General features: G+C 35.6%; 1 protein-coding gene across 1 annotated transcript in view; it reads right to left on the reverse strand.

Annotated features, from left to right (window-relative positions):
* The window catches only part of LOC131157399 (diacylglycerol kinase 4), a 74,111-nt gene that overhangs the window by 13,223 nt on the left and 44,422 nt on the right, over positions 1 to 16,466 (reverse strand). Inside the window, exons 6-8 of the mRNA XM_058111530.1 lie at positions 13,233 to 13,308; positions 10,541 to 10,623; positions 2,527 to 2,597 (exon numbers count right to left, since the gene is read on the reverse strand). Of these exons, the coding sequence (XP_057967513.1) occupies positions 2,527 to 2,597; positions 10,541 to 10,623; positions 13,233 to 13,308 (230 nt within the window). The remainder of the gene's footprint in view (positions 1 to 2,526; positions 2,598 to 10,540; positions 10,624 to 13,232; positions 13,309 to 16,466) is intronic.

Raw genomic sequence — 16,466 nt, forward strand, 5'->3', positions numbered from 1 at the left:
AATAGGGTTTCGGATGACCGAACCTAGAGAGTTAAAAAATGGTTTGGGCGACCGAATGTGCAAAGGGTCAACAGATGACCATGGCCCGGGCGACCAAACCTAATTTGAACTGAATGTCCACGGTCGACCGAAGATAAGAACGATCACTTTTCGCCCGAACTCTAAGTTCAAATAGCCCCAGGCAACCGAAGTGTGAAGTTCGGCAAACCGAACTGACCACCGGGCGACCAAACCTCAAGCGTTTGGAAAATCGCCTTAGTTTAGCCACTCGAACTTGTCCTCTGGCACCCGAAGTTGAAAATTCAACTTTTCCAGTTGTGAGTGTTCGGGCGACGACCCCAGGCGACCGAAACTCTCGGGTTGCCTTATTTTTACCGTGGTTAATTAAGGGTAATTGGGGTTAATTTTTAATTAAACTTTTTCAAAATCCCCAATAGGTCCCCAACGGTCAAAATTTGAGGGATATCTCTATATACCCCCTCATTTGCCTTCATTAGTGAGAGATTAGCAATTTGATTAAGCAAAATTCTCTTTAAGATTTTTATACTCTTATTGCTTTCATACTCTCAAATTTCAAGCATATTTTACATACTCTCATTCATTTGTGTTTGCTTGATTATTTTAAAAAGAGAGCATCATCTTCACTCTCCTTAATTTGCAAATCAATTACAACTTAAAGGGAGTTTTGATATTCATTTTTGGGCATATTCATATATCATCTCTTGGCATATACTCTCACATAAACATACACATTTAAAAAACCTTCTTGAGAGTTTGCTATTGTGATTGTTCCCATATTATTTGATATAGATAAATATTGATTGGGAAAACTTCATCCTTGCTTTTGATTCTTAGCATTTTTATTGCAAGAGTAAAAAGCTTACATATTATTCTTTTGATAAAATCTTTCGCAAGCTTAAGCCCTAAGATCTATTGTGCTTGATACTTGAAAAATATTTTTGAGATATTTGCTTAAGGTTTCTGAAGGTCCTTTGATTATTCATTTGTTGAATATATTATATTGAATCAAAGGTATCACTCTCACGTATATACAAATATATATACACACACATTGGTTGAGAGTTGACATATAGTTTGACATAATCTCACTTGAGCATAAATCATATCATTTGTGAGTGCATTGATTACATTGTGTTTATTGTAGTACAAATCTTCTTATTGGAGAAGCACGTATTTTTGTACACAAAATTTGTATAGATTATTTGTTGTATTCCAAGCGTGGCCTGAAGGGGTGATAATCTAGCCTAGAAGGATTGTATGTAAAGGTTGAGGTCATCATGGTAATTTGACTTGATTGTAACCGGTGCCGCTCCACCCGTTAAGTGAGCCACAGTGGAATCCTCGGACTTGCGAGCTGAGGCGGGACGTAGGCAGTATTGGCCAAACCCCAATAACATATCGTGTGTCTACTTTAATTTCCAGTACTTTATATTCCTGCACATATATGTTATATTTAATATATTGTGAATACTGCGCATGATTTAATTTCCACATATCATTATCCGCGCAATTGGTATATGATTAGAAAGACCCTAAGTTGTGTATTACTAATATTTAGTTAAACCTAGGAAGAAGTTTTTAAATTTCCAATTCAAACCCCCCCCCCCCTTCTCCCTCTTGGGAATACACCAATTGCAACAGCCTGCTAACTTGAATTCATGACATAAATCTTGATAAGAGATGGTTATACTATTACAAAGTTCAAATTATCTTCATGATTTAAGATACAACTCTCAGTTATTTTGGAAAGGTTGAGGTTCAAGAGTTTTAGAAATCAACTCATACTATGACATTCCTTTTATATAAACACGTAGTTAAAATTTTCAAGCCAATTCTAACTTGAGAATCACAGACTCAAAATGCATAAGCCTCAACTAGAAGGGCACAAAGGTGTGCCTTCTTAAAAATTTGTAAGCCTCAACATGTAATGCGTTAGCCTTTTTTGAAATTTGGTATTTTAGAGCCTCAAGGCATGCCTCGCCTTGAGGCGAGCCTCAATTGATCTTTTTAAAACATACATTTTCATCAATCACTATGGTTGCAATATAACATAATGGGACCAAGGTCAGGATAAGCTTCACATTCATTTTGGTGAGGGATGGGGGATTTTTTTTTGTTTCTCTAATATCTAAAGATGTAAATATTATAATTTTGCGGCATTCGAGCCCCTTGAGCAAGTATTCTAAGTAAACAACAAAACATGGCCAATTACTACTCTACTCCATTGACAAACCTAATGAAAAAATCTTCTAACCAATAGGGAACAATGTCATCAAATACATCAACAATTTATTGATTTTGAGTGTCTGTTTTCTTCTAGATCAAATATGCCAAAAAAAAATGACGGATTATGAAAAAAAAAATATAAAATAAAAGAAAAAATAAAATAGAATCCCATTCTTCCAAAATAGAGTCCTCTTCCCCTTGAGTAGGTGATGCAATTAGCGACATATTCTATAAAAAATAGATACCATTCAAACTGCTGTGAAAGGGGAAATAACTGACCTCAAACTTGGGTCACTCATGCAAGGTGTTAAGAACCACCCTTGGGTGCAAGTGTATCCAGAGTAGATCAACTGTAAAACCACAAAAAACAAAAACACAAGGATCAGCCAGACAGAACAAACTCAACATATGCCCAAATACTTGTAAGAAGGCCCTAGTTGAAAATTACATGCTTAAATTTAAATCCAGCAAATATGTAACTTACACCATACCATAATGGAATTAGGAAAAGAGGAAAAATAAAAAAATAAAAAAATTAAAATATATATATAGGAAACTAAAATAATAAAAACTCAACTAGACTGAAAAGGGTCCAAAGTGGATCCCATTTCAATAGACATGCCTAATCAAGGCTTCAGCATTGGAGACTGCTGTCCTGACTTCCAATCCAAAATGGCATAGACTTTATTTGTTTGGATAAGGGAAAATTTTATATTGACGACTAAAACAAGGTACAATAATATGAGGACAAGGTTTCCTCCAAAAAACAAAGAGCAACAACCACATAGATTATGAAAGAGCTGCTGCCTTCCTATCGCTTTGAAGGTGATAAACCCCAAAAACATTCAAACAGTAATGGGCGCAAAAGGAATCCAAGAACACAGCTCCATCTCATAATAGGCAAGAAGAAGTTGTTTGACCCTCAAATGCTCACGCATTTCTCTCAATCCAAAGGGTCCATAAGATAGGGAAGACCACACCACACCATAAAACACAGCCCTTCCTACTTGAGCCAAAACCCCTATATCCCATGAACAAGAGATCCCTCACATTCTGACACGCCATCCAACCTTCACCAAAGCAAGAGAAGAGAGCATCCCAAAAGTGTACGACCTAACAATGGACGAAAGGTGAGCATTCATTTCACTGGACTGATGGCACATCAAACACATATCAGGATCAAAAGGCTTGTAGGGCCATCTTGTGTGCAACAAATCATGCCTATTAGCCTTAGGTTCCAGCCCCAACTCCACCCCCCTTTTTTTTCCGCGCCCCGGGGGGAGGGGGGGCACTGCTTGGTAAAAAAATTGTAATACCTGATAATATTTAGAATGACTAAATTGGACACGTATTTTTTAGGAAATGAAATTAAAGCAATAATATTTTAATTTTTAAAAAAAAAAATGTAGCAAAAATGGAATACAATAATTTGCTGGAAACAAAAGCTAGCTTCTAGATTTTAAAAGCTGCATATCCATAGCTTTCCAAAGTTCCCCAAAAAATCTAAAGCTGGCTTTTCAAAGTTGAAAATATTTTAAAGAAAGAATACTCTTAAAGGGTCATCACTTGAAACCTCTCATCATCCCTATTCAGGAGCGGAGAGATCATAGTAAGGTGATATAGCTTGTTGAGCTGTCTTTCATTGGGATTCTAATGAAAGAGACCGCCCCCCCCCCCCCCCCCAAACAAAAGAAAAGAACGAACTGATGTGCATGTGAAGAGTAGAAAACTTAAACAAGCAACACACAGACAGCTCCAAATAATTCTCACCCACCCAAACATCTCCCAAAACCAAACCCCACTGCCATTAGCCACTTTGAAACAGGTGAGAGGAAAGATTAGACACACACGAAGGAAAAAAACTTCCATGGACTTGCAAAAGAAATAATGCGACATCTTTTAGTCTCCCGCTCATTTTGATGGAGCCCATTTTATTTTTAGTCCCCTTGTGCCACAGGAAATTAACTTCTAAGGAGAACATCCACAACCATTTACCAATTAGGGAGATGTTTTCCAAAACCTCATCGTGAAAGCCATAGCTCCCCTTTGACTAGATGATCTATTTTACTCTCCCCTGAACCCAACGGAGAAAGTACACATCAGCCTTCTAAGAGCCCTGGCTACATTAATGGACACTCTGAAAGGAAACAAGGAATGTTGGAAAAGGAGGCACTAATGAGTGTAACATGAACCCACCCTCCACCCCAAGAGGCAAATACAGCCTCTTCCAACCCTCCAATCTCTTGCAAACCCTCTTGATCATGAGGTCTCAAAAGACCATGCAGTTAGGATTGCCTTAAATGGGAGACCAAGATAAGAAAGTGGTCATTTCGAGGAAAATGCAACCCACCAAGGTTCAATATTGTCCTTGAGAAACAGCATAGTATCATCGGATGAGACACCTCCACTCCCTCCCTCTCAATGCATAGAACTTTGGTCAACCCTAAAAACTTGACATGCATGAGTATAATGCCACTACGGTAAATAAAAACAGACAATAGCTCCCCTGCCTAAGCCCCCGAGTAACCCAAAACTATTCCCTAGGTTGATCATTAACAATAGAAAACAAATTGATCAATATCAAGCAACCTCTAATTCCACTTTCATAACACATCCCCAAAACTTCCCCACACATCATCTTGACCGAAAAGCCTAGTTAAACATATTTTAAGCTTTCTTGAGATCACCTTAAGGATAAGCCCTCTCTTACCACTCCTTCATCCTCCATCTCATTTGCCACAAGCATAGTGTCTAAAATTTCTCTCTCAAGTAAACATCGACTCACCCATGGCCATAGTGTCCCCCAAAATTTCTTGCAATCTCTTAGCTAAGACCTTAGAGAGAATCTTGTAAAGACTAGTGACAAGACAAATAGGTCTAAAGTCCATCACTCATAGATTTTTCCTTCTTGGGGAAAAGGGCTAAAAAAGTAGAGTACATACTATTTCCCACCAAGCCATATCGCGAAACTCCTTAAAAAACCTTCAGATGTCCTCTTGCAACATCTCCCAATTCTTCAAAAAAAAGGCCATTGTCAAACAATCAAACCAAGAGTTTTCTTCTTACTAATCTCAAACACTGTTTCTTTTATTTTAGCTTGTTTTATTTTATTTTTTTAATTTCTTCACCTTCAAAAGGTCTCTCAATGCCCTCCACCATAAGTTTGCTTGGGAGTTCCTTAGTAAATAGATGCTTGTAAAAATTTGTAACCTCGGCTCAATTTGGGAATTCCCCTTGATCACTTAGTAAACAGATGTTTGTAAAAAATTTGCAATTCAGTGGCAAATGATGGAGATCAAGGCGCCAACGTTGGATGAATGCAACGACATTTGTTCCATCATTGGCAGTGAATAAGTAGCTTGTCTACAGGAAGAACTTATCAAAGAGAAAGACGCAAAGGAATGTCAATTGTCTATTCACTTCCTCACGGATTTGAGATGGTGTAACTCATTCATACCATTGTTTGGCTGTGATAATGACGAAATGACAATGACATGGAGCACTTGAGGATTTGGGAATCAGGATGCTGTACAAAATCGATGAGGAAGAAGATGAAGCCTTTTGAGGGCTTCGAATGGGATTCAAATGAAGCTGCAATTTTTTTCAAAAAACAATACACTCCAACTACTGTAAAACATGGATCACCGGAGAGATGGTGGAGGGAATGATGGTGGTACAAGGCGGATTAAGCCAAAATTTTGAACCCTGCGAGTTTAAGTGAAAACTCACTAGCCAACCCTGTCAAACACTAATAGTGTGGCGACTTGAGTTCAAATCCAAACCCTTTCAAATAACATCGACAATCGTGTCAAATTAGAGTCTACTCTAATAAAACTTGATGCAAGACCAACATCCAACAACTTGCTTCTCAACCAAATCTAAATAAAACCTAATACATAAGGGCTTTTATAGGCTCATAATGCTTGGAAGATGAGCAAACTAATTCTAGAAATTTAAATAAACTTATATACCAGTTTCCTTAATAAAAATAACCTAGAATTATGAAGATATTACCCTAATAGAAAATAAAAATAACATAAATAAAAATAAAAAAATAAAACTACGATAATATGCCAGCTGCATCAAGCTCTTTCTTTTAGGACCTAACTCTCTTTCACATAAGGTAATTCATAGTAAATTAGGACTTCTAAAAATGGATGGGATGCAAAACTGGGCGTCAATCACTTACTCGAGTCCTCCAAAAAAATTTTCTCAAGTTTATCATTCCTTCTTTATTAATGTCCAGCACAAAGTTGGTAATAGGGAGACATTTTTTGTTTACTTTTTGAGTCTGATCCCTGTTTTGATGCTAACGAAGCACAAGTATCTTAGTGTGCATTTAGTGCTTTTGAACAAGTTCATGATTCAGCACACACATGAGGTAAAGGACATGAAAGTCAGGAGCAACATAAAGATAATATTTTCCGACGTATTCCATGAAGACTGAAGAACAAAAGACGAAGACGTTTATTTTAATTTGTATATGCATTTAATTTTTATTTTTGGTCTGTAATAATGCATGCATCTGCATTATATGGATTATATGCTCAATTGGCCGTAGTTTGACCATAGGGAACTAAATAACCTTAGGGATCACCCTTCGGTCGACCGACGTCGGATTTTTATGGTTAATTCTCAAAGGCCTTAAACTAACCTTAGGACCCTTAATATTGCATAAAAATGTCTCCCATAGTCTTGAAAATAAACATCATATAATTAGGAACAATTTAATAAAGAGAAAAAGACCCAAATGCCTAAGGATGGCATGTTCAGTCAACCGATTCAATTACACTGAGATCTTCGGTCAACCGAACTCCCACAGGGTCAACAAGTTGACCTCTCGATCGACCGACCAGAAACATATAGCAACTCCCTGGTCAACCGAGCCTCCACCAGGTCAACTTTTTGACTGCTCGGTCAACCGACCAGAATTATATGGCAACGTCCTGGTCGACCAAACTCTCACGTGGGAAATGCCAACCGCCCAATCGACCGAACTTCGTAGTTCAAATTGATCTGGTCGATCGAACCGCGCGGATTTAGAAAATCACCCTTGAACTCTCATGTTTGGTCGACCATCCTTCTAATTCAAATTTATCCTGGTCGACCAAACCTAGCCACTTGGTCAACCGAACCTTAAGTTCGGTCGACCGAGCCTCTCGGGTTGTTGAATTTTTTACCGTGGTAAACGAGGTTATTTTTTAATTAAACATCATTAATCTTTTTCTAAAATGACCTCCCCCCAACGGTCATAATTTTCACAAACTCTATAAATACCTCCTCATTACTCCAGATTAGCAACTTTGATTAACTTTAAAACCTCTCAAATCATTTTCTTAATCAAAGTTCCCTCACTCATATTTTCATTGCAAAATCTTTTTAGGGTTACAGTTTATACTCTCCAATCTCTTCCAATCATTATTTTGAAAATCGTTTTGAAGAGAATATTTTACTTTGGGCATTTATTTTACACTCATTTACATTTACTCTCATTTGCAACTTCATTTATTAAAATCGTTTTTGGGAGTAGCTTTAATATTTCTTCCTGTTATTTTTTTCTTGATAAACAATTTTTTTTTGGAGAAATTATTTATTGCTCAAATCCCTTTGAATTTAAACTCTAGTTTCTCCAAATACTTTTATTTGCAAATATCTTTGTTAGAGAACATAATAATCATTTTATATATTCATATGTTTTATTTGTGCATTAATTATTTAGATAAGCACCCTTACTCCCTGAGCATTATTTCATATCATTGGAGTGTGTATTTTTATGAGCTTAATGTGTACATCCATGCTTGTATTTAGAAGTTTTTTCATATGTACAAAAATATTTTTATTATAACGGTTGGGTTCAGCCCAGAATTGAACTGGGGAGTCTCAACCCCGTAAGTGAGACTAGTTCGACTCAGCCTAGTAATTGAGCTGGGGTTTTCCTTGCCCCGTAAGGAGAGGATGCAAACGGCTTCTGCTCCGCCCGATTAAATGAGCAGGTTTAGTGGACTCCTTGGGGGGTATGCCCAAGATGGGGGCGTAGGCAGTATTGGCTGAACCTCGTTAACAAATTTGTGTGTCATTCTCTCTCTATCTTATTTAAATTCCTGCACTTAAATTTTAGTATGTGTATGCTTGTTCATGTTTTGTTATAACCATCTTGCATGCACACAGAACTAATTTAAATGAAATATGCAGCACACGTGTATGTATACACACACTGATAACTTAATCGTTGTACGTACACATTTTCAATATTGAATGGGATATGAACTATGGTGAATCAGCGTAATTGTTTAAATTAGCGAAAAATGTTTTAAAACCCAATTCAACCCCCCCCCCCCCTCTCTCTCTCGGGATCACACCAATTCCAACAATTTCTTTATGGGAGGACCATTGGGTTGGGGAGGCACCTTTGGCTCTTGTGTGTCCCCGTCTTTTTCAGTTTACTATTCATGAAATTCCTATTTTTATAATTTACTCTTTGTAAGAGTCAGGCTTTCTTAGGATTCCCATTTTGCAAAAAATAATCCTAGTGAGAGAGAGACTAACAAACTTGTCATCCAGTAATATGCTTGATTCTTTTTTGCGTCCATTTGGTGAGGGTCAAAGAGTTTGGACTTTGTAAGTTAGATCTGTGGAATATTCTTGCACATCTTTCTTTTCTCATTTCATTCGTGATCCTAACGCTACTCCTTTTACCCTTTATTCTTTATTCTGGAAATCTAAGTTCCTTCAAAAATAAAGGCTTTTACTTGAGCTGTGATCCCTAAGAAAATCAAAACTATGACATTTTTGTACTTTGCTTTAGGAGTGGGGAGACTTGTTTGCATTTGTCTTTACATTGTCCCTTCACTTGGGTTCAGTGGGATAATTTGTTTGATATTTTGGCAAAAATTGGATCTGCCTTTCCTCTTTGGCAGTTTTTTGCACTACTATGTTGAGTTAGGCAAGGAGGAGAGAAAAGCGTTGGGGATAATTTGTTTGGTATTTAGGCAAAAAATAGGTCTGTCTTTCTTCTTTGGTGGCTTTTTGCACTATTATGTTTAGGATATTAAGCAAGGGGAAGGAGAGGAAAGCATTGTGGTGGTGCACTAGTATAGAGATCATTTGGCTATTTGGTTAGAGAGAAAAGCCAGACCTTTTATGGGCATGGCTACTTCAATTAATCTGCTTAGGAGCAGAGCAATGTTTCTCATGTTGTTTTCGGCAAATGGCTTTTTTCTATCTGTGCAAGACTTATGGCAGGATTGGTTGGCTTTGCTGAGTTGAGTTGTTATGTAATTGTTTTCCTTCTTCTGCAGCTCTTTTTCTTTTGTAAAAGATGACTTCTTGTTCTGCTTGCCTTTATTTTCCTTTTTTTTTTGTACTCTTTCCTCCTTTATCCTGTACAATTCTTTGTTCATCAAAAGTAATAACAATAACTTTCCCCGTAACATACGAAAATTTGTTATTATATTGGTAATATTTTTTATCCTGTGAATATATTAAAAGTTGTGCATTAAAGGATGCAAATAAGAATAAAAAAGTAGAATGAAAAAAAATTTAAAAAAAAAAAAGCAAAGTTTTATGTCAAAAGCAGTTGATAGCATTTGTTACATTTTCTCCACTGTACTTTAATTGAAACTTCAACCAAAAAAGGTGAGGGAAAGAGGAAAACGCCATAACAATTTACAACATTCAAAAGTTGTTCTTAATATCTCATAGTTGACATTATGAAATGTCACTTTTTGATCCGTGCTGGGAGAAAGTAGCTACAAATGAAGTGAAAACTGCTGCTATAGGTTCAAAGCTCCAACATAATCTGATATGTTATGAGAGGGAACCAAGTATGTCATACCCTCAGTTCGGTGAACATTGCAAGTTTAAGGAAGATTTTTTTTCATTTGTACAAAATACATCTATTTCTAAACAATATTGAAGATAATGGAGAAGATGGATAGGAAAACAAGGACCTGTAATATTAAAAGTAGATATATTTATACTACAATAATGTTCCTTCATCCCCTGCAATGGGTTAGTGAACAAAGATCCAGAAGATGACAAAAATAAAGGGCCGCCGGCAATAGAACAAGCAATACCCGACCAAAATGCCCCAGAATCAAACAATAAAATAAAAGTGCAAGCAAAATATGGCCAGTGCAATAAATAAATAAATAATCTAAGCTTTTCTTCAATACAACAAACATAAGACACAATGTATAAATCTCCAAATTAATGATTAACAAGGGAATTTCTCACATTTTTCACAGTGAAAGGAGGAAGAATTAAATCTGAACATAGCATAGTTAAATCTAACCTTGTTTGTGATTGGACCTTGTGCAAGATAGGGTTTTTCATTACGTAAATGATGGAATCCATAAGCAACTTGAGCATCCATTCCTGTTAAAAAAAAAAGTAAATAAGAGAATAAACTGGAAAAAAAAAAAGGGATAAAAAGAGAAACCTTCACAAGAAAGAGCTAAGCAAGTTTCAATTCATAAACTGATACTTTAGGAACAATTTGCTCCACATCCATACTTAATTTTTGTAGGAATTGGTCTGCATTACTTTTTGTTACTATTTTAGTAGGAGCTCTCTCATTAAAGAAGAACAATATTGCAATGGCAGACCTTTCATAAGTTGGAAAAAGGCATTGTTGGATTCACTTGGGTCTTTGGAATAATTGTTCCCAAAGAACAAGAATAAAAGAATCCGATTATTTATTTATAGTGGCATACGACATATAGGAAACCAATTAACAAGGATTTGTTTCAGCATACGAAAGCTATATTCAAATTATAAACATAACTTTTTATCTATTTGATCTGCTATTTAACAAATAGAGTCAAAAGTTGGATCTTTAGATCCCAGATCTAATTATGATTTTGACCATGTCCCACACCCATCAAATCAAATTAGTCATTTTAAATGGAAGGGTATGGGTCCCCGATTGGTAGGGTCATTTATGACCCATTTGCCCATTTATGACCTATACCCATTTTGCCATGGGCCAACCTGTTTACCTATTTAATTTTAAAGCCTACAAAACCAATCGTTAAATACCGAGTGAAACTTATAACTATCTTCAAACATTATCATTGTCATAACTTCCCGTCATCTTTGAATGTTATTTGATTTAATACTTGATTGAAAAATATATACATAATTATGTAAATGCATGCATGCATGCATGCATATTAATTGGTTTGCATAACTCAATCAAATCAATTGAGTACACTCATAATTGCATAATTACGTACATATTTGAACCCAGGTGTCAATAATTAAAAAATTATGTATAGATTTACGAAATGAAGTAATAAATCGTAATAAATTATATAGTTTAATTTCATATAGTAGTTGTAACAAATACTATAATTATGTATCTATATAATTATGGACACATCTTAACCAACTGATTACGTAATTATATACATACATGCATACATATTAATTGGTTTGCATAACCGAACCCAACCAATCATAAAAAAAGGGGCATCCCGGTACACAAAACTCCCGCATATGCAGGATCCAGGAGGGGCGGAACACGATGGGTTTATAGTACACAGCCTTACCTTGATATGCATGCATGTATATCCATAATTGCATAATTACGTACATATATATTTAAATTGAGGTGTCCATAATTACAAAATTGTGTATATAAATTTCCAAATTATAATATTGATTTTGTAATTAGTTATATAGTTTGATTTCAAAAGGGAGCTATAGTTAATAGCATAATTACGTTGGTATCTATAAATTACGGACATATGTTAATCAAGCAATTATGTAATTACGTAGAAGCGTGCATGCATATTAATTGGTTTGCTTACGAATCCAACCAATTGTGAACACTTATAATTGCATAATTACATACACTCATAAGCAAAACAAACCAATTATGTACATATAATGATATAATTACGTAATTACTTGCATATTTGAACCAAACTATTAATATATCCGAATTATAGAATTCATTATGCAATTATGAAATTTAATTTCAAAAATGATATGTGTAACTAATACTATAAGTCTATAACTATATATCTACATAATTACAAACATGCCTAAATCGAATCAATTACATAATTACGTACATGCATGCATATTAATTAGTTTGGAAAACCAAACCAAATCAATTAATTATGTACATACAAAATTGCATCATTACGTACATATTCTAATGGAATTGTCCATGATTATAAAATTACGTCCATATATTTCCAATTATAGAATTAACTACATAATTATGGACATATTTAAACCGAACTAGTTAGGTATGCATGAACCCAACCAATTGAGTACATTTATAATTGTTCATAATTACAAAATTATGAACATAGATTTTCCAAATAATGATATTAATTATGCAATTATGTAGTTTAATTTCAAATGATAGGTGCAGTCAACAATTAATATAATTACATACCGATAAAAGTACAGACATACCTAATTTGAACCAATTATGTAAAGTACATGCATGCATATTAATTGGTTTGGAAAACCAAAGTAAATCAAATTACTTACATATACATAATTGCATAATTACGTACATATTGTAACAAAATTGACCATAATTATAAAACTATGCAGTAGATTTCCTAAGTATAATATTAATAACATAATTATATGATTTAATTACAAATTATAAGTATAGACAATACTATAATCACATATTGACATAATTACAGACATTTAAACTAAATCAGTTATGCAATTATGAACATGCATACATATTAATTAGTTTAAATACTACGTCAAATTATATACCCATCTAACCCGTTTAATAAATGGGTCACCCATTTATGACCCATATAATTACATTGGTGTATCCTAATGCTTTTATTTATGATGGGCATGGGTGGGTTAATGGATATGGATAGTAATTGCCACCACCAAGTCAAATGTACTGAAACGTTTAAATTGAGAAAAAGTGAAGTAGATCACGTAAAGTTGTGCAACAAGACAGACTTATATCAAGTTGACAAGTTAGAACAGCGCACCTATGCTGAAATAATTATAAAAAATTCCTTCATAGGAAGACACTTTTTCTGGCAACACCCCCTCAATGTCCAAACCCTGCACCATACCCATTAAAGTTTTTGCAATTCAATACAATAAAATGTTAAGCATGCTAGAAAGCTTTAAAATAAAAGAGAGTGCAATAAAAATATAAATATATGCTTGCATACAGCCCCAATGATAAAATTAATTCTTACCTTTTTTCAAAGAAATAAAGAAATATGATATACAGACCACCACATTGACAAGATTACAAATATCCTCTCTTTTAAGGTCTCATTAAGAATGTGGAGGGAAAGGAAATGAAAAAAATGAAGAGAATCCAGATTTTCACGCCTAGTTATAGGAAAATGAAAAAGAATAGAACATATAGAAAATCAATAAACAAAATTGTGATTTACAACATTTGGTTCTTCTTTATTATTAATAATATTAGAACAAAAAATATTCATCTTTATTAGTACTTGATATATTGAGAAAATATACTGGAAAATGGACATATAACAGCTGTTCTCTCTTGGATTAATAAATAACTGTATGATGCTTCTCATGTCTAAACATGACATGATTTATATGTAAAAAATAAGGACCTCAGTTGAATGTTGTGCCCACAATGCATATTCCTAGTATTTAAGCTTCAGGTATCTCTTTGGGCAATACCCAAAGAAAAAGGGCATGAGAAACTAAGTGATGATGCACTCCAAAATTATCAGGTGCCAATGCATTTCCAAATAGCGTCAGGAAAAAAATAGTATACAGCACCATCCATTATTGAAGTCCAGAAAATACCATCAGTCCAAATGAGGAAATTAAAAATGCATGGCAAGGGCTATAGAAAAATTAAGAAACATAGGTATGGCATTGATTGGGGAAAAATAAGACTGAAATAATTGCATCACTTTCTGTAAAGACAAGTGGGTGCAGTTGAGACAGCAAGAGAAGGCATATTGGGCCAAGTGTATTCAAAAAGTAATTGAGTTTGTAAAACACAAAAAACATTAAGTTAAGAGGAAAAATAAGCTCACTACTAATAAACCCAAATAGCTGGGCTGATGGAGTGAAGAATTTGTTAAGAGCTGTTAAAGCTTTGATATACATTGTTGGACCACAGCCTAACAGCTTTAGTTTTCAGGTAAAGTGGTAATCTAACATGATTACAGAGTTGGTTACCAGGATCAGGATGTCCTAGCTTCTAGTCTTGTAGCCCACGTTTATAGTATGGTTTTTAAAAAAATTATTATATTCCCCATAATGGGTATTATTTCTCTTTTATCTCTCCACATGTGGGGAGTGCTAAAGCTTGATATACTTTGTTGGCCCACAACACAAGCCATTTTCCATTTTTCAATTTCAATATCTTTTTTTGATTCCAAAAAACAAGATTAATTTTTATCCAGAATCGATTTAAATATATATCAGATTGCAAATTCAGGTACCAAAAGTTTCCATATCAATGTTAACTGATGCCCAGGGTTAGGACTGTTTAAAGCTTTACCCACTAATGACAGCTTTCAAACGGTTTAGAGAAATGAGTTTTGTGAACAATCTCAATTGGCTCCAAATTATGATAATTTCATTTTTGGTCCTAATAAAGGTAGTAGTGCAAGCCAATTGATGCTAACATTTGCACCCTAGCTTTTCACAAATCAGGACTCTGGAACTCGTGATGGTGCTGCTCTCTCATGAAAAATCCTCTCTTTGCACAGCTCACTGGTGTTCAAAATCATGGTGATAGTACAAAATGATGGTGGGGGTTTGTTCAATATAGATCAAAGGGAAGTACTTCGATCTAAGATTGGATAAGATAGGGAAGGTTGGAGCTTTGTTTGTCCTTGAGAAGAACTATAAGTGCAATCAATGGGTACGTCTCTCCTCAGTTGCGGCTTCATGGTTTTCTCAGGGATTCTAGTCTCACAAAGGTAGGTTGTGCAAGTGTTTTCGAAGAGTTTGAGTGGGGTATGTCGATCACTGGATGGGGATTCATGCGACCATGGCAGGGAAGTTCATGGAAATAGGGCATGGATGGAGGGGTAAAAGGTATTTCACTTTTGTTCCTGAAGGGCTGAAAGAGGATGGATGATCTCAATTCGGGGATGCATTCATTGCTTTAGAAAGTTCTTATTACTCTGGATCTAATAAAATAGATAACATGAGGAACGATAATCATTCATGGAGTCAGATTGTCTCAGGCAGCGCAAGTGATGATGGAGGTCACTCAATTCCTAAGAGCATGCACAGGGGTCTGCACTTGCTGCAGGGGAAGAATAAATGAGAAGTTCACTTCGTCAGCCTCCACACAACCATTCAACACCAGAAAGGGAATCACTTCCAGATGAGCAGCGAAGATCAGAGGCAGCTAGGGTTTCCTGCAGGGGTGATGAGTTGACGAAGATTGAGTGGGCTGGGCCTAGTATGACTATTAATATAGATTTGGGCCGGCTGTTAGAGAATAATAAGCCTCTTTTAAACTCTTTGCTGGACTTGTTGATGAAGGAGGCCCAAGAGCAGTCTTATGATTCAACACTGGGCTTAGGCAGTGATAAAATGCAGACGGGTCAAGAGCAGGCCCATAAGACCTTACAAGTCCCAAACCCAAAGGAAGTCCTCCAGCTTAAATCTGGGGAGGCTAAAGGAAGTCAGAGACTTTCAGAGCAGAAAAAAGATGATCAGTAGTTATTTTCAAACAAAACATAGGATGATAATCCTAAGCTGCGCTCCTCTTCAAACAACATCCTTGGCAGCCATCAGGAGAGGTGTTCCCATAACATCAAAGAGCAGGCAACGGAAGTAGGAAATCTAGAGGGATTAGAGGCTGGAATTTATAGGATTAATAAAAAAGAAGAAGCTGGATTGGGTAGGAAATCTAGTGTCAGGATTTAATTCTGGAAACTCTAAGGGTCCTAAAGTGTACACTCGTCGAAAGGCTGCAATAATGGGTGCAGAAATGAAGAAATTATATGAAGTAGAAAGAGAGCATTCCAGTGAGATAAAGCCAAAGACTATGAGGAGAGATTCTGAAGGAGAGTTAAGCATTGTGGAAGATACACTTACTAAGATAAAGGATAGAGCAAGTGATGGAGTTAGCAAAGGAAAGGGGGCTAAGAAAAGGGGAGATTTTTCATAAAACGATAGTGATGACATCAGCAAGTTTGACTCTGGTGGTGGTGGTGGTTTGCTATTAGATGAGATTCAGGACCAATACGGTTACGTTTCTA

The sequence above is a fragment of the Malania oleifera genome, chromosome 6, assembly GCF_029873635.1.
Source record: "Malania oleifera isolate guangnan ecotype guangnan chromosome 6, ASM2987363v1, whole genome shotgun sequence".
In the NCBI taxonomy this organism is placed as follows: domain Eukaryota; kingdom Viridiplantae; phylum Streptophyta; class Magnoliopsida; order Santalales; family Ximeniaceae; genus Malania; species Malania oleifera.